Below are 18,981 nucleotides of genomic sequence, written 5' to 3'. Positions count from 1 at the left end.
CTCCCACTGAACACGAAGCGCCACCTTAAATGCACGATTTAAACTGATGTCGAGTGGCTGTAAATACTTTGTTGTGCCCCCAGGAATCACAGCTGGAATTGAGTTTGTCCTCTTGATGGCTTCTTTCACAGAATCTGTTATGTGGGCCCTCATGCTGTCCAAAACGAGCAATGCCTTGTTCCTGTGAAAGAATCCTCCCGGTCGCTTGCCGTAGCACTCCGTATGCCATTCATGCATTAGGCTTTCCGTCATCCATCCTTTCTTGTTGACTTTCACAACAATTCCTGTAGGGAATTTTTCTTTTGGTATCGTCGTGCGTTTAAAAATCACCATCGGTGGAAGCTTTTCTCCCGATGCCGTGCAACTCAGAACACAGGTGAAGTGCGTTTTTTCATGCCCAGTTGTTTTCAGCATGACGGATGATTCACCTTTCCTGTTGACAGTCCGAGTGAGAGGCAGGTCAAATGTCAGAGGAACCTCATCCATATTTATGATATTGTGTGGGCCAATGGAATGCTCTGCTATCATTGCATCAGTGAATTTGCGGAAGTTTGAAATTTTTTCCTCGTAGTCGGGAGGGAGCTGCTGACACAAACTCGTCCGTACCCTGATGGACAGGCCTTTACGTCTCATAAATCTGAGACACCACGATGGTCCACCTCTAAAATTCTCAAACTTCATTGCGGTGGCGATTGTTTTGGCTTTCAGTCGGATCTGTACAGTTGAAACACCTCGGCCGTCTGCTCTCTGCATGTTGACCCAGTCTTCGAGCTCATTTTCTAGTTCGGGCCATCTGCTTTTCTTCCCTCTGAAAGCTTTAGTTGTCTTTTTGCACTGAGTCAATTCCTCACGCTGCTGTTTCCAACGTCTTATCATCGACTCATTAAGACCAAGCTCTAGTGCAGCAGCTCTATTTCCTTTCCCAACAGCCAGATCGATCGCCCTCAACTTGAAAGCTGCATCATATGCATTTCTCCGTGTCTTTGCCATGATGAGGGTGACAAAATGACTACCGTAATCAGAATGATGGGATGTTTGAGCGCGCTCGATTTAATCTAAACAGTAAACTAAAAAGTTACATTGTTTTACCTTGACCCGTTACGCAATTTCATTGGTTTAGTGAAAAGAAAGCGGGAAAAATCCATAAATAAGCCGCGTCGTTGTATAAGCCGCGAGGTTCGAAACGTGTGAAATAAGTCGCGGCTTATAGTCCGGAAAGTACGGTAGTTTATATGAGGAGTTCATAGTATATTTTTGGGTGTCATGTGAGAGTACCTTTAAGAGATTGGTGTTTATAAATGGGTGTGTATATAAATATCTGTAGTGAGAGTACCTTTACGAAATGGGTGTTTATTACTGCAGTGATGTCAGAGTGTGGGTGGAGCTGGGCTGTCTTTCAGCTTTTTACTTTCGCTTTAGGCTTTTTGCTGCAGGGTGGGTTTGGTTTCATTTTACTTTTGTAGAAGCTGCAATCACAGCAGGATGTGTGTGAATCTCTTATGAATGTCCATTTGCTGATTTTAACGTGGTAACTGTTCTCAGTAGTGAAGTTAAGCCTAATGTCTTTCTGTAAAAAGGTGTTTTTAAGTCTTATGGATGTTAAAAGTAAAGTTTAAAGGATAACTTAGTGTTGTCGTCTTTGGGGGTTGTATTTGAATTAATGGTTGCTAAGATGTTCACTTCATGTTTTAAAAAGGTTAACTTGAGTTCATACAATAAACATTGTTTTGCTTTGAAAAATACTTTTCCATTTCTGCTGTACTACTCCTGTAGAGTGGGACGTGTTCTCCCCATACCACAATGTAGTAAAAGGTGTGGGTCAGGTGAACTCCATGATACACTTTGGGTTCTCTAAACCGTGGTCCATAACACGGGTAGTTTCTTTCGGAGCAAACCAGAGAGTAGGCTTTACTGAGCCTGGTATTGTGCAACAATATAGGATTAATTGATAACCTCATACTGAAGACACCCCTGGGTAGCAGCGATCATAATGTGATTGAACTTTGCCTTCTGTTTAAGGGAGACGAGAGTGGGTCCACAACTAATAGGGGCAGCACGGTAGCATTGTGGATAGCACAATCGCTTCACAGCTCCAGGTTCCCAGGTTTGATTCCAGCTTGGGTCACTGTCTGTGCGGAGTCTGCACATCCTCCCCGTGTGTGCGTGGGTTTCCTCCGGGTGCTCCGGTTTCCTCCTACAGTCCAAAGATGTGCAGGTTAGGTGGATTGGCCATGATAAATTGCCCTTAGTGTCCAAAATTGCCCTTAGTGTTGGGTGGGGTTACTGGGTTATGGGGATAGGGTGGAGGTGTTAACCTTGGGTAGGGTGCTCTTTCCAGGAGCCGGTGCAGACTCGATGGGCCGAATGGCCTCCTTCTGCACTGTAAATTCTATGTAAAAAAAAATAACAAATTTTAAACTTCAATACAGGAAATGATGTGGGAATGAAAATAGCTAGCTAAATTGAACTGGCAAATAAGGTTTCAAGATAGACTGATACCGATGCACAGACAGGCAGGGTGATTTCAGAACACAAAGAATAGATACATGTAAAGGAGAAAAGTATTTTCCAAGTGGAAGACTCATCATAACATAAGTTAAAGACCTCATCAAATTTAAGGAAAAAGCATATAATTGCACAAAGGTGTTTGGCAGGGGACTTCCGGTGGCGGCTATGAAGGAATAAGTTGCACATTTGGTGGCTTCCGCTCTGGTCGGACTTTTGGTCTTTTCCCCTGGACTTTTTGCAGGTTTTAAACGGTGAATTCGAAGGCTGAGGCAATTGGACACTGTTTCCATGTATCGGTGCATCAAGAAAAGAACCAGGAGTGCACAAAAAGGCAGAAATAAGATAGGCAAGAGCTGTGCTGAAGCTGCAGCAGGAGACAGCATGGCCGAGGACCAGACCCCTGGTGTGGCGGCGCAGCGATCAACGGAGCAGTTGATGCAGGTCATCCATGAAGGCTTTGCCAAGCAGAAGCGGGACTGTTTGGACCTGATTAAAGAATCGATTGATCGGCTAGATCATAGATTGGATGCCCAGGATCGGGCGATCCAGAAGGTTGAGAAGGCATTGGCTGAGCAGGAGGAACATCAAACAGCGGTGCAGCTGGAGGTCGGGTGCTGCGGGACCAGCAGAAAAGGCTTCTGGAGAAGGTGGTGGACCTGGAGAATCGGTCCCGTCGGCAGAACATAAGAATTGTCGGGCTCCCGGAGGGGGCTGAGCGAGCGGACGCTGCGGCATACGTAGCGGGTATGTTCGAAAAACTGGTGGGGGAGGAGGTTGGCATTCTCCCAACCCTTGGAGGTGGACAGGGCATATAGAGCTTGCAAGGAAGCCGCGAGGGGGGACCCTCCGAGGGCAATGGTGGTGAGATTCCACAGGTTCCTGGATAAGGAATGTATTCTTCGGTGGGCCAAGCGAACGCGGAGCTGTATGTGGGACAACAATATCCTGCGGATGTACCAGGACCTGAGTGTGGAGGTGGCTAGGAAAAGAGCAGGCTTCAATCAAGTTAAGTCAATCTTGAGTTGGTAAAGTTTGGACTGCTGTAGCCAGCTCGTCTTTGGGTCACATATGAGGGCCAGCATCATTATTTTGAGTCGCCTGAAGATGCGCTGGACTTTGCTAAAAGAAAGGGACTGGTGGGGGGCTGAGAACCTTCGAACTTTGAGGCAACTTGTTGGCCTATATTGGGCCCTTTTTTCTGTTTTAAACTGGTTTTGTCTCCTCTTATTGTTTTGTTTCTGCTTTTGAGTTATGTTTGGGGGGGGGGGGGGGGGGGTGGGAGTCTATTTTTTGTTTTCGAAATATCTTTTTGGTGGATGTTGGGCAATGTCTTTTTCATTGATGTGCACTTTTAGGGGATGGAGACGTGCTTGTTTGAGTTTCAGTGGGTGGTGTTTTTTCTTGCTGCTGTGTGGTTGTGTGGGGATTGTGAGATGAGGGAATTTGTTTGTACGAGCGGGGGGGGGGGGGGGTGGAGCGAGGGAACGATAGGTGGGAGACATTTTGGCGCCGGGGTGCAGGGGCCACCAAGCCAGCTAGGTGAGCTAGCTCACGGAAGCGCAGTGGGGGGGTGTGCATATGTTCTGCGGACGAGGGAGGAGCTTCGGTGGATGGACAGTGAGGAGGTCAGTTGTGGGGTCGCCGAGGGGTGGGCCGGAGGAGGTGCGGCGCAGGGGCTGGAGGCGGGCCCAAGAAAGGGGATGGCTGATCGACGGGGGGGTGGGCACTTTGCCCCCCAACTAGGCTGATCACCTGGAATGTTCAAGGGTTAAATGGACGGTTAAGAGGGCACGTGTGTTCGTGCACCTGAGGGAACTGAAGGCGGACGTGGTAATGCTACTGGAGATGCATCTTGGAGTGGTGGACCAGGTTAGATTGAGGAAAGGCTGGGTCAGTCAGATTTTCCACTTGGGGCTGGACACAAAGACTAGAGGGGTTGCGATCTTGATTAATAAGCGGGTGACATTTGAGGTGGGCAGAATAGTTTTGGATGTGGGAGGTCGATATATCATGGTTAGTGGTAAGCTGCAGGGAATGAAGGTAATGCTGGTTAATGTATATGCGCCAAATTGAGATGACGTGGAATTTATAAAGAGGATGCTAGGGAAGATACTGGACCTGGACTCTCACAAGCTGATCATGGGGGGGAAACTTCAATACAGTTATTGATCCCGGCCTGGATCGGTCATGCTCGAAAACAGGCAGGGTGCCAGCAATGGCAAAGGAACTGAAAGGGTTCATGGAGTAGATGGGGGGGGGGGGGGGGGGGGGTGGATCCATAGAGATTTAGGCAGCTGAGGGTGAAGGAGTTTTCTTTCTACTCCCACCTACATAAGGTGTACTCTCGGATTGACTTCTTTGTTTTGGGTGGGGCCATGCTGGCAGGGGTGGTGGACACGGGGTATTCGGCGATTACGATCTTAGACCATGCTCCACACTGGGTTGACCTGCAGGTTAGTACAGGTAGCCATCAGCGCCCACAATGGAGGTTGGATGTAGGGTTATTGCCGGATGAAGCGGTGTGCGAGAGGCTGAGGAGATGCATGCTGAATTACCTGCAGGTGAATGATACGAGGGGAGGTCTCGGCAGCGGTGGTCTGGGAAGCGCTGAAGACAGTGGTGAGATGAGAGCTGATCTCGATCCGGGCTCACATGGACAGGATAGAAATGGGCCGACTGGTAAAAGAGATTCTACAAGTTGACAGGATGTACACGGAGACTCCAGAGGCAGGGCTTTTAAGGTAACGGCGGAGGCTACAGGCGGAGTTTGGCTTGTTAACCACAGGGAGGGCAATGAACAGCTCAGAAAGGCGAGTGGGGCAATATATGAGCATGGTGAAAAGGCCAGCAGGATACTTGCACAGCAGCTCACTAAGAGGGAGGCAGCTAGGGAAATAGGGAAAGTCATTGATGGGGATGGAAACTTCGTGGGAGACTCGGCAGGGGTGACTATGGCGTTTCGGGATTTTTACAGCAGGCTGCACAGGTCGGAACCCCCTGCGGGGCCGGAGGGGATGAGGCACTTCTTGGAGGGGCTGACTTTCCCAAAGATGGACGGGGAGCCGTAGTAGAGCGGGGGGGGGGGGGGCAATTGGGTTGGAGGAGATAGTGGAGGTCTTGAAGGCCATGCAGTCGGGTAAGGCCCCGGGACCGGATGGGTACCCGTTTGAGTTCTATAACAACTTCTCCGGGATATTGGGACCGGTGCTCATGAAGGTGTTTAACGAGGCAAGGAAAAGAGGGGTTCTGCCCCAAACGATGTCACAGGCCACGATTTCGCTCATCCTGAAACGGGACAAGGACCCGGAGCTATGTGGGTCTTACAGGCCGATTTCCCTATTGAACGTGGACGCCAAACTGTTGGCCAAAATGTTGTCCTCCAGGATTGAGGATTGTGGAGGATCAGACGGGATTCGTTAAGAGCAGACAGCTGGTGGCCAATGTAAGAAGGCTGTTAAACGTGATCATGGTGCCCCCGGAGAGTAGGGAGGTGGAGGTAGTGGTCACGATGGATGCGGAGAAAGCTTTTGACCGGGTCGAGTGGGATTATTTGTGGGAGGTTCTGGAGCGGTTCGGATTTGGGAGGGGCTTTATTGACTGGGTCAGGTTGCTGTGCCAGGCTCCTGTGCCAAGTTTACAGATGAACAGGATGTCTTCGAACTATTTTAAACTGCACCGGGGGACGAGACAGGGATGCCCCCTCTCCACACTGCTGTTTGCACTGACTATAGAGCCGCTGGCAATTGCTCCGGGGGCCTCGAGGGGCTGGTCCGTGGGGGGCGGTGGAGCAGAGTCTCGCTGTATGCGGACAACCTGCTTTTGTATGTTTCAGATCCAATGGGGGGATGGGAATTTTCAGGGAATTCGGCCGGTTTTCAGGGTATAAGTTTAATATGAGGAAGAGCGAGATGTTTGTGGTCCAGGCGAGGGGTCAGGAGAGGCAACTGGGGGAACTGCCGTTTAGAGTGGTAGGGGACAGTTTGAGGTACCTAGGTATCCAAGTGGTGGGTTTGGAATCGGCTACAGAAATTGAACTTGGCCCAGTTGGTGGATCAGATGAAGGAGGATTTCCGGAGATGGGACGCGCTCCCGTTTTTCTTTCAGGCAGAGTTCAAACAGTGAAAATGACGGTTGTCCCGAGATTCCTATGTTTTCCAATGTCTCCCCATCTTCAGCCAGCGGTCCTTCTTTAAGCGGGTCAATAAAGTTATAGCGGGCTTTGTATGAAGGGGCAACTCCCCGCGAGGAGGATAATGCTGGAGCAGAGTCGGGGAGAGGGACGGCTGGTGCTGCAGAACTTTAGTAATTATTACTGGGCGGCTAACATAACCAAAGAACAAAGAACAAGAACAAAGAAAATTACAGCACAGGAACAGGCCCTTCGGCCCTCCCAGCCTGCGCCGATCCAGATCCTTTGTCTAAACCTGTTGCCTATTTTCCAAGGTCTACTTCCCTCTGTTCCCCACCCGTTCATATATCTGTCCAGATGCAACTTAAATGACGCTATCGTGCCCGCCTCTACCACCTCCACTGGCAATGCTTTCCAGGCACATCTCCCTTAAACTTTTCCCCTCTCACCTTGAAATCGTGACCCCCTTGTAATTGACACCCCCACTCTTGGAAAAGCTTGTTGCTATCCACCCTGTCCATACCTCTCATAATTTTGTAGACCTCAATCAGGTCTCCCCTCAACCTCTGTCTTTCCAATAAAAACAATCCTAGTCTACTCAACCTTTCATCATAGCTAGCACCCTCCATACCAGGCAACATCCTGGTGAACCTCCTCTGCACCCTCTCTAAAGCATCCAGATCCTTCTGGTAATGTGGCGACCAGAACTGCACGCAGTATTCCAAATGTGGCCTAACCAAAGTCCTATACAACTAAAACATGACCTGCCGACTCTTGTACTCAATACCCCGTCCGATGAAGGCAAGCATGCTGTATGCCTTCTTGACCACTCTATCGACCTGCGTTGCCACTTTCAGGGTACAATGGACCTGAACTCCCAGATCTCTCTGTACATCAATTTTCCCCAGGACTCTTCCATTGACCATATAGTCTGCTCTTGAATTAGCTCTTCGAAAATGCATCACCTCGTATTTGCCTGGATTGAACTCCATCTGCCATTTCTGTGCTCAACTCTCCAATCTATCTATATTTTGCTGTATTCTCTGACAGTCCGCCTCGCTATCTACAACTCCACCAATCTTGGTATCATCTGCAAACTTGCTCATCACACCACTTATACCTTCGTGCAGATCATTTATGTATATCACAAACAACAGTGGTCCGAGCACAGATCCCTGTGGAACACCACTAGTCACCTTTCTCCATTTTGAGACAGTCCCTTCCACCACTACTCTCTGTCACCTGTTGCCCAGCCAGTTCTTTATCCATCTAGCTAGTACACCCTGAACCCCATACGACTTCACTTTTTCCATCAACCTGCCACGGGAAACTTTATCAAACGCCTTTATATGACATCTACAGCCCTTCCCTCATCAATTAACTTTGTCACTTCCTCAAAGAATTCTATTAGGTTTGTAAGACATGACCTTCCCTGCACAAAACCATGCTGCCTATCACTGATAAGTATATTTTAGACCAGGAAGTGGAGGGGGGGGGGGGGGGGGGGGTCGGCATTGGTGCTTATGGAGGCGGCTTCTTGTAGGCACAAGTCTGGAGGTGCTGGTAACTGCGCCTCTGCCATTACCGCCGACGAGGTACTCCTCCAGCACCGTGGTGGTGGCGGCCTTGAGAGTCTGGGGGCAGTGGAGGAGACATGTGGGAGCAGTTGGAGCAGCGGTCTGGTCCTCAATTTGCGATAATCATCAGTTTGTGCCGGGGAGGAGGACGGGGGGTTCCGAATTTGGCAGAGAGCGGGGATTGAGAGGATGGGGGACTTGTTTATAGAGGGGGGCTTTCCGATTATGAGGGCGTTGGAGGAGAAGTTTGCATTGGCGGGGGTATCAAATTTTGGTACCTGTAGGTGCGGGACTTTCTGCGAAGACAGGTACCAACCTTCCCACTCCTGCCGCAAAGGGGGATTCAGGATAGGGTGGTTTATAGAGGATGGATAGGAGAGGGGAGCGGACGTGTTGAGCAAAGTCAACGCGACCACATGTGCCAGACTCAGCCTGATTCAATTCAAGGTCGTGCACCGGACTCACATGACAGTGGCCCGGATGAGCAGATTCTTTGGGGGAGGGTAGGTGCGAAAAATATGCGGGAGGACCAGCTAACCATGTCCACATGTTCTGGGCATGTCCAAAGCTGAGGGGGTTTTGGCAGGGGTTTGCTGACGTCATGTCCAAGGTATTAAATGCAAGGGTGGCATTGAGTCCAGAAGTGGCGATTTTCGGGGTGTCGCAGGATCCGGGAATCCAGGAGGAGAAAGAGGCAGATGTTCTGGCCTTTGGTTCCCTGGTAGCCCGGAGGCAGATATTACTGGCATGTAGGGACTCAAAGCCCCCGAAGTTGGAGACCTGGCTATCAGATATGGCTGGCTTGCTCTGCCTGGAGAAAATTAAGTTAGCCATGGGTCATTGGTAGGGTTCACCCGGAGGTGGCTACCATTCATCGACTTCTTCGCAGAGAATTAACCGTTAGCAGAAGTGGGCGGTTGGTTAGCGTAGAGTCAGGGGTTAAGTAATGGTGGGACCTGTGGGAGAGTGTGGCGGTATTTGCACTATATTTGTATTTTTATGTACATTGTTGATATTGCTGCTGTTACAATGCCAAAAAAATACCTCAATAAAATGTTTATTAAAAAAAAGGTGTTTGGCAGGTCAGAAGATTCTACAGAATATAAAGAACAGCAAACAATAACAAGATTTTTAAGGAGGAAAAAATAGAGTACAACAGAATGCTACCTAGAAATATATAGACACAAAGTAAGAATTTCTCTAGATTCTAATTTTGGAAAAAGTTAACAGAGTTGTTAGGGACCAGGGTTTAGAGAACCCCAGAGTGTATCATGGAGTTCACCTGACCCACAACTTTTACGAGATTGCGGTATGGGGAACACACGGCCCACTCTACAGGTGTGGTACAGCAGAAATGGAAAAGTATTTTTTAAAGCAAAACAATGTTTATTCTCTGAACTCAAGTTAACCATGTTAAAACATACAGTGAACATCTTAGCAATCATCAATTCAAATATAACCCCCAAAGAATACAACACTAAATAATCCTTAAGCTGCCCTTTTAACATCCATAAGACTTACAAAAAAAGTTTAAACAGAAGCACATCAGGTTAAAGTCACTACTGAGAGCAGTTATTAGTTTTAAATCACCAAAGGATCTATTTACAGTGTTTAGATTACAGAGAGAGAGCCTAATACCTCTTCTGGCTGTGACTGCAGCTATCCGGCTCTGAAAACTAAACTAAAACAACCCCGCAGCAAACAGCCTAAAACGAAAGTAAAAAGCTGACAGACAGTCCAGTTAAAGTTGCAAGACCACAGTTCCAAGCTGAAGGAAAGAAAGCTGCTAAAAGCTATGAAAAAAAACAAAGAACAGAAAAATAAATTTGAACACAGTTGATCAAAGTGGAAGGGAAAAAATAGGGTGCTTTTGCTAACGCTGTTGGGGAGGGTTTAAACTAATGTGGCAGGGGGATGGGAACCAAATTAGGTTAGTGGACAGTAAGGAGGTAGTAAATAAAGCCTGTAAGGAACTAGATCATGAAGTCAGCGTGACTAAGGGGAAGAGTAGGCAGGGAGCAGATGATGAACGCAAAGGGACTGGCGGTCTGAGGTGCATTTGTTTTAATGCAAGAAGTGGAGTGGGTAAGGCAGATGAACTTAGGGCTTGGATTAGTACCTGGGAGTATGATGTTATTGCTATTAGTGAAACTTGGTTGAGGGAAGGGCATGATTGGCATTAAATATCCCAGGATATCGATGCTTCAGGCAGGATAGGGAGGGAGGTAAAAGGGGTGGAGGACTTGCAGCACTGGTCAGAAAGGATATCACAGCTGTGCTGAAGGAGGGCACTATGGAGGACCCAAGCATTGAGGCGATATGGGCAGAGCTCAGAAATAAGAAGGGTGCGATAACAATGTTGGGGCTGTAAGACAGACAGCAGCGAGCGTGAAATAGAGGCACAAATATGTAAACAGATTATGGAAAGATATAGGAGCAACAGGGTGGTGATGATAGGAGATTTTAATTTTCCCAACATTGACTGGGATACATTTAGTGTCAGAGGTCTAGATGGAGCAGAATTTGTAAGGAGCATCCAGGAGCGTTTTCTAGAGCAGTATGTAAACAGTCCAACTCGGGAAGGGGCCACACTGGACCTGGTGTTGGGGAATGAGCCCGGCCAGGTGTCTGAAGTTTCAGTCGCGGATTACTTTGAGAATAGTTATCACAATTCCGTAAGTTTTAGAATACTCATGGACAAAGACGAGAGTGGTCCTAAAGGAAGAGTGTTGGGGGAAGGCCAACTATACCAAAATTCGGCAGGAGCTGGGGAATGTGGATTGGGAGCAACTGTTTGAAGGTAAATCCACATTTGCTATGTAGGAGGCTTTTAAAGAGAGGTTGATTAGAGTGCAGGACAGACATGTCCCTGTGAAAATGCGGGATAGAAATGGCAAGATTAGGGAACCATGGATGACAGGTGAAATTGTGAGGAGAGCTAAAAGGAAAAAGGAAACATACATTAGGTGTAGGCGACTGAAGACAGACGAAGCTTTGGAAGAATATCGGGAATGTAGGACCAATCTGAAACGAGGAATCAAGAGGGCTAAAAGGGGTCATGAAATATCTTTTGCAAACAGGGTTTAGGAAAATCCCAATGCCTTTTATTCATATATAAGGAGCAAGAGGGTATCTAGAGAAAGGGTTGGCCCCCTCGAGGACAAAGGAGGAAAGTTATGCGTGGAGTCAGAGAAAATGGGTGAGATTCTTAATGAGTACTTTGCATCGGTATTCACTGAGGAGAGGGACATGATGGATGTTGCAGTTAGGGATAGATGTTTGATTACTCTAGGTCAGGTCGGCATAAGGAAGGAGAATGTGTTGGGTATTCCAAAAGGTATTAAGGTGGACAAGTCCCCAGGTCCGGATGGGATCTATCCCAGGTTACTGAGGGAAGTGAGAGAGGAAATGGCTGGGGCCTTAACAGATATCTTTGCGGCATTCTTAATAATGGATGAGGTACCGGAGGACTGGAGAATTGCTAATGTTGTCCCCTTATTTAAGAAGGGTAGCAGGGATAATCCAAGTAATTATAGACCGTTGAGCCTGACGTCAGTGGTAGGGAAGCTACTGGAGAAGATACTGAGGGATAGGATTTATTCCCAGTTGGAAGAAAATGAGCTTATCAGTGAAAGGCAACATGGTCTTACAAACTTAATAGAATTCTTTGAGGAAGTGACAAAGTTGATTGATGAGGGAAGGGCTGTAGATGACATATACATGGACTTCAGTAAGGCATTTGATAAGGTTCCCCATGGTAGGCTGATGGAGAATGTGAAGTTTCATGGGGTCCAGGGTGTACTAGCTAGATCAGGGGTGGGCAAACTTTTCCATGCAAGGGCCACATTCAGAAATTCACAATTTTAAAGGGTCGCATAGTATATTATGTAAAATAATTACTTCACCCGGTTATGATTCTGGGTGCCTCATATAGAACATAGAACAGTACAGCACAGAACAGGCCCTTCGGCCCTCGACGTTGTGCCGAGCAATAATCACCCTACTCAAGTCAACGTATCCACCCTATACCAGTAAGTAACCCAACAGCCCCCCCCATTAAATAATAATAAAACATTTAAAGAAAATAAAAAAAATTAAAAAAAATTTTTTTTTAATGACTTGGTGGGCTGCATAAATACCTTTAGCGGGCCGCATGCGGCCCGCGGGCCATAGTTTGCCCACCCCTGAGCTAGATGGATAAAGAACTGGCTGGGCAACAGGAGACAGAGAGTAGTAGTGGAAGGGAGTTTCTCAAAATGAAGAACTGTCACCAGTGGTGTTCCACAGGGATCCGTGCTAGGACCACTATTGTTTGTGATATATATAAATGATCTGTAGGAATGTATAGGTGGTCTGATTAGCAAGTTTGCAGATGACACTAAGATTGGTGGAATAGCAGATAGTGAAGGGGACTGTCAGAGAATACAGCAGAATATAGATAGTTTGGAGAGTTGGGCGGAGAAATGGCAGATGGAGTTCAATCCGGGCAAATGCGAGGTGATGCATTTTGGAAGATCCAATTCAAGAGCGAACGATATGGTAAAAGAAAAAGCCCTGGGGAAAATTGATGTACAGAGAGATCTGGGTGTTCAGGTCCATTGTACCCTGAAGGTGGCTGCGCAGGTCAATAGAGTGGTCAAGAAGGCATACAGCATGCTTTCCTTCATCGGAAGGGATATTGAGTACAAGAGTTGGCAGGTCATGTTACAGCTGTATAAGACTTGGAATTGTATAGGACTTGGACATTTGGAATACTGCGTGCAGTTCTGGTCGCCACATTACCAAAAGGATGTGGATGCTTTGGAGAAGGTGCAGAGGAGGTTCACCAGGATGTTGCCTGGTATGGAGGGTGCCAGCTATGAAGAGAGGTTGAGTAGATTAGGATTATTTTCATTAGAAAGACGGAGGTTGAGGGGGGACCTCATTGAGGTCTACAAAATCATGAGAGGTATAGGCAGCGTGGATAGCAAGAAGCTTTTTCCCAGAGTGGGGGACTCAATTACATCGGGGTCACGAGTTCAAGGTGAGAGGGGAAAATTTTAAGGGAGATATGTGTGGAAAGTTCTTTACACAGAGGGTGGTGGGTGCCTGGAACGCGTTGCCAGCGGAAGTGGTAGAGGCCGGCACGATAGCGTCATTTAAGATGTATCTGGAGAGATACATGAATGGGTAGGGAGCAGAGGGTTACAGATCCTTAGAAAATAGGCGACAATTGTAGATAGAGGATCTGGATCGGCGCAGGCTTGGAGGGCTGAAGGGTCTGTTCCTGTGCTGTAATTTTTCTTTGTTCTTTTTGTTAGTTCCAAAAATGTTTCTTCAAAATGCAAAGGAACTTTTGATCAAAATATACAGATAAGCAATTTTTGTATTCTATAGATTTAAATTTGAAAATCTTTGGGCGGAATTCTCCGCTCCCCACGCAGCCTGGGAGAATCGCGGGAGGGCCCCCAACATTCTTTACACCCCCCGGCGCCCCCCGCGATTCACCCCCCCCGCTCGGAAGAATCGGCGTTCGCCGTGATTCTCCGACCCGGATGGGCCGAGCGGCCTGCCGTTCACGACCGTTTCACGACAGCGGCAGACACACCTGGTCGCTGCCGTCGTGAAACGGGCTCCAGATGCCCGTTTGGGGCTTCTAGACGGCCGATCTGGGCAAGAGCACCACGACTGTGCTCGGGAGGGGTCAGGCCCGCGATCGATGCCCACCGATCGTCGGGCCAGTATCCAAATCGGACGCACTATTTCCCCTCCGCCGCCCTGCAAGATCAAGCCGCCACGTCTTGCGGGTCAGAGCAAGTGCGCATGTGCAGCTGACGTCATTAGGCGTGCCGGCCGCGTCATTCTTGGCACAACGCCCCCACGGCCGAGAGTTACGGAGCGCCACTCCTAGCCCCGCCGGGAGGGGAGAATAGGGGGCAAGGAGCGGCCTCGCGATTTTCCGCGGGAGCGGAGAATCGCGCCCTTTAACTTCAAACTGAAAAAGCTGAAACTAGAACTTTTGACAAAAAGTTATCAAGCAGCACTGAAATCCATATTGTACTAAATGGGATATTCATTTAACATTAGTCCAGGAAGAAATTTAATTGTAAATCTCCCCATTGGCAGACTGAGTTCTCTTGCCTGGTATCATGGAATCCACAAAGTGCAGAAGGAGGTCATCGAATCTGCACCAACCCTCTGAAAGCGCACCGTACCTGGGCCCAATTGCCCACCCTATCCCCGTAAACCCACCTAGGGGCAATTTATCATGGCCAATTCACCTAACCTGCACATCTTTGAACTGTGGGAGGAAACCGGAGCACCCGGAGGAAACCCACACAGACACAGGAAGAATGTGAAGACTCCACACAGTCACCCGAGCTCGGAATTGAACCCGGGTCCTTGGCGCTGTGAGGCAGCCGTGCTAGTGCTAACCACTGTAGCACCGTGCTGCCCCTGTGAGTAATGGATGAGGAAGAAGGAACTTTTGTGCTAACTATTATTTGCAGCATAAGCAGCGGGATTCTCCACCGGCAGAATCTTCTGCTTCGCCGGTAGTGAACCCACACCTGCGGATTTCCTGATGGCGTGGGCCGGTCACAATGGAAACCCCATTGACCGGCTGCCGGGAAGGAGGATCCCGCTCCCGGCGGTGGCACGCCACGCTGGAAAACAGGGCTGGCGGGACACAGAATCCCATCCCAGATCTTTTGAAGCCTCTACAAATGGTCAACATCATGACCACTTTCCTCAGCCAAAGAAAATCATTACAAAATGTTGGATCATCATGTGCAGCACTTCATGCAAGATTTAGTTGAATGGCTCTAACCTCTTCCGTCTCTTCAGTTATCAATTGATGCTGATTGTGTAATTTTCGACCTAGTTCTTTAATTTTTTTCTTGTAGTAGGAGGAGCTTTCCTTCTGGTTTTTTGTAATCGATGACATCAAACTTTCTATATCAAGCTGGATCTATAAGGCACAAAAATTGATGATTTAATGTAATAAATGCTTTAAGTTTCTTGAATAGTACAAAGAATTTATCAATTTCTTTTTAAATTTAGAGTACCCAATTACTTTTTTTCCAATTAACAGGGGCAATTTAGCGTGGATAATCCACCTAAACTGCACATCTTTGGGTTGTGGGGCTGAAAGCCCCATAATGGGGAGAGTGCGCATACTCCCCACGGACAGAACAATTTATCAATAATCATTCATTTTTAATTTCAAAATGCTATGTAAGTATTCCTATATTAAATCTACTCTGCTTTTGCAATCTATAGATCATGGGTAACAAACTATTTTCAGGAATGACACAGGAAATAGGATATAAGGTGCAGGAACAGACCGATCAGCCCCAGTAACAAACTTGCTCCAAACATTAAAGGGCTAAATTTAACTATCCCTTTTGGGGGGAATTAAACGTGATTCACACCTCTCTAATTTTGACCTCCTCTTTTCAGCAGGCAAGTTGACCACCCGCAAGGGTTTTAAATGTGCAGACAAAAGTCAAGTTATGTCACTCAGGCATGTCTGCAATTTTAGCCTGAAGTTTGCTCAATGCGGCAGTTACGGTCTCCAAGACAGACCAATGTGTGGATAAAGCAGTGGAGGTCAGAGAGAGGTTAGAATGTTTTTAGGCATAGATTCATGAGGCGGGATTCTCTGGTCGCCGATGCCGAAATCGCGTTCGGCGATCGGCCGGAGAATACCCGTTTCTGACCAAATGGGGGGCGGCACCACTTTCGCAATGCTCCGCCCCCTCCAATGCAGTATTCTCGCAGAGTACACCGCGCGGCGTATCGATGGCCTCTGAACGTTGCCTGAGGCCCACCCTGCCGATGCTCCACCCCGACCGGCCGAGTTCCCGACGACATCGGTCGCATGTGCTATCATCCGTTGGGAACTTGGCGTGGTGGCTCCGGACTCAGTCCGGTGCTGCCAAGTTCGGGGAAGGGGCAGGGGGTCTTTGGCAGGGGCTGGGGGCACTGTTGGGGGGTGGTGTGGGGTGCACAAACCAGCCAAGGGGGGGGGGGGGCTCTATTTTGCAGGACCTGTTGCATGGCACAGGAGCTGCAGGCTGCCGCTGAGCACATGCGCGGTCACAGACCTGGCAATTCTCCGGGTCATATCAGCAGCTAGAGCCGGGTGCTCTACGCTGCTCGGCTGCTAGCCTCCAGTCAAACGGAGGATCAGTAGCCGTTTTACGCCAAATTTTTGGTTGTAACACGCCAACGTTCCAACGCCGCCGTGGGGACACCGCCTCAGAATCGGAGAATCCAGCCCATAGAGTTTTACAGCAGAGAAAGAGGCCCTTCGACTCATTGTGCCTGCACCAGACATCAAACACCTATCTGCTCTAATCCCATTTCCAGCACTTGGTCTGTAGCCTTGTATATATAATTTCAAGTGCTCATCTAAATGCTTCTTAACTGTTGTGAGGGTTCAAAAGATGAAGTTGCACTGGAGCAGAGGTGAGGTGGTAAGATGGATTCAGAACTGGCTCGGTCGCAGAAGCCAAAGGGTTGCAGTAGAAGGGTGTTTTTCTGAATGGAAGGTTGTGACTAGTGGTGTTCCACCGTGATCTGTGCTGGGGCATCTGTTGTTTGTAGTGTACATAAACGATTTGGAGGAAAATGTAGATGGGTCTGATTAGCACGTTTACGGATGACATCAGGGTTGGTGGAGTGGCAGATAGTGTTGGAAGAATACAGCAGGACATAGATAAGTTGGAGACTTAGGCAGAGAAATGGCAAATGGAGTTTAATCCAGACAAGTCTGTTGAAGGATGTTATAGGTTACAGAGGGACATAGATAAGCTGCAGAGCTGGGCTGAGAGGTGGCAGATGGAGTTTAATGCGGAAAAGTTCACTTTGGAAGGAGTAACAGGAATGCAGAGTACTGGGCTAATGGCAAGATTCTTGGTAGTGTAGATGAACAGAGAGATCTCGGCATCCAGGTACATAAATTCCTAAAAGTTGCCACCCAGGTTAATAGAGCTGTTAAGAAGGCATATGGTGTGCTAGCCTTTATCAGTAGGGGGATTGAGTTTCGGAGCCACAAGGTCATGCTGCAGCTGTACAAAACTCTGGTGCGGCCGCTCCTGGAGTACTGCATGCAGTTCTGGTCACCACATTATAGGAAGGATGTGGAAGCTTTGGAAAGGGTTCAGAGGAGATTTACTAGGATGTTGCCTGGTATGGAGGGAAGGTCTTACGAGGAAAGGCTCAGAGACTTGAGGTGTTTTCGTTAGAGAGGAGAAGGCTGAGAGGTGACTTAATAGAGACATATAAGATAGTCAGAGGGTTAGATAGGGTGGACAGCGAGAGTCTTTTTTCTCGGATGGTGATGACCAACACGAGGGGACATAGCTTTAAATTGAGGGGTGGTAGATATAGGACAGATGTCAGAGGCAATTTATTTACTCAGAGAGTAGTAGGAGTGTGGAACACCCTGCCTGCAACAGTAGTAGACTCGCCAAATTTAAGGGCATTTAAGTGGTCACATGATAGACATATGGATGAAAATGGAATAGTGTAAGTCAGATAGGCTTCAGATGTTTTCTCGGGTCGGCGCAACATCGAGGGCCGAAGGGCCCGTAATGCGCTATAATGTTCTATGTTCTAAGTGTGAGGTAATGCATTTTGGTAGGTCTAACACAGAGAGGAAATAAACCGTAAACTGCAAAACTCTTAGGAATATAGAAAGTCAGAGAGCAAAATGGGTCCATATGAGTCGCATTCGTCGGGTCCTTGAGTGGGATTCCCCGAGGCTCCGTGTCTAAATCACGCTCAGCGCGGGGGAGGAGAATGGGGCGTCAGACCCGCGATCGGGTCTGACGCCTTCCCACGATCCACCAGTCTTGCGCGCCATTGAAAAAGGCCCCCGTGCCGATTCTCCACTGAAAACTGGCCCCCGCGGCGATTCCCCACTGAAAACTGGCCGAGTTGCCGGTGACTTCCCAGCCTACATGGAACTGATGCTCTCCATGGTTTCTCCCAGATCTATTGGTGCTTCCAATTCCCCCAGCCTGTCCTTGAGCCACAACTGGCATATCCATTCCATCGAACTGTTTCATCCCCACATCCCCATCTTATTCCCCTCGGAAGTGTGCTGTCCTCGGTAAAAGATCTCAAATGCTCGATTGACCTCTTTTAGTTCCGCTACCAGTCTGCTACCAGTCTGCCTCTGCTATCCTTTACCTGCGCCATTTCTCGCGTGGCTGCCCGCTTTATCAGCTGGTGAGCCAGTAGGCGGCTAGCCTTCTCTCCGTGTTCATAGAAGGTCCCCCGTGTCTGACGGAGTTGGTGTACTGCTTTCCACGTGGATAGCAGGTTAAAGTCTGTAGCTTTTTCCTGTAGCCAGCAACTCTACGGTCGATAATGCGATAACTTTTAACAGCTCAACTTTTGTAAAGGATGCCAAACTGGCCCAGAGTTTGCTGGGGTGAGGCATTTTGAATTGTGCCCATTAATTACAGTTTCCCTTGCCTTACTCTGAAAAACAATGGACTGCAAGATGCTGGAAGTGTAAGTTGATAACAGTAAAATGTCAGCAATAATGCATCTAGGGTCTTGGTGAATGATAGGACCAACATTCTATCTCCATAATCAATAAGGTTTAAGGGTTCAGAAAGAAACAGGGTCAAATCAGGTACAGGATAAGAAAGAACAATGTGTTTTCCAGCTGGAAATATAGTTATGCTGTTCAGGACCATACTTAAAATCACTGCACAGTTAATTTCTAATAAAAATGCAAACACAGCAATTTATTGAAACTAACAGTGAGGT

General features: G+C 48.0%; 1 protein-coding gene across 11 annotated transcripts in view; it reads right to left on the bottom strand.

Annotated features, from left to right (window-relative positions):
• Positions 1-18,981, bottom strand: part of LOC119977574 (zinc finger protein DZIP1-like) — a 374,976-nt gene that overhangs the window by 229,477 nt on the left and 126,518 nt on the right. For all 11 annotated transcript variants that reach the window (XR_005463223.1, XM_038818673.1, XM_038818669.1 and 8 more), the window contains one exon: positions 15,023-15,163. Coding sequence is in view for 10 of the 11 variants with exons in the window: in XM_038818673.1 (XP_038674601.1) it covers positions 15,023-15,163 (141 nt within the window). In the remaining variant the exon portion in view is untranslated. The remainder of the gene's footprint in view (positions 1-15,022; positions 15,164-18,981) is intronic.

The sequence above is a fragment of the Scyliorhinus canicula genome, chromosome 14 (assembly GCF_902713615.1).
Source record: "Scyliorhinus canicula chromosome 14, sScyCan1.1, whole genome shotgun sequence".
Lineage (NCBI taxonomy): Eukaryota > Metazoa > Chordata > Chondrichthyes > Carcharhiniformes > Scyliorhinidae > Scyliorhinus > Scyliorhinus canicula.
The sequence above is the reverse complement of the archived record's forward strand: the minus strand, read 5'-3'. Positions and strand labels throughout refer to the sequence as shown.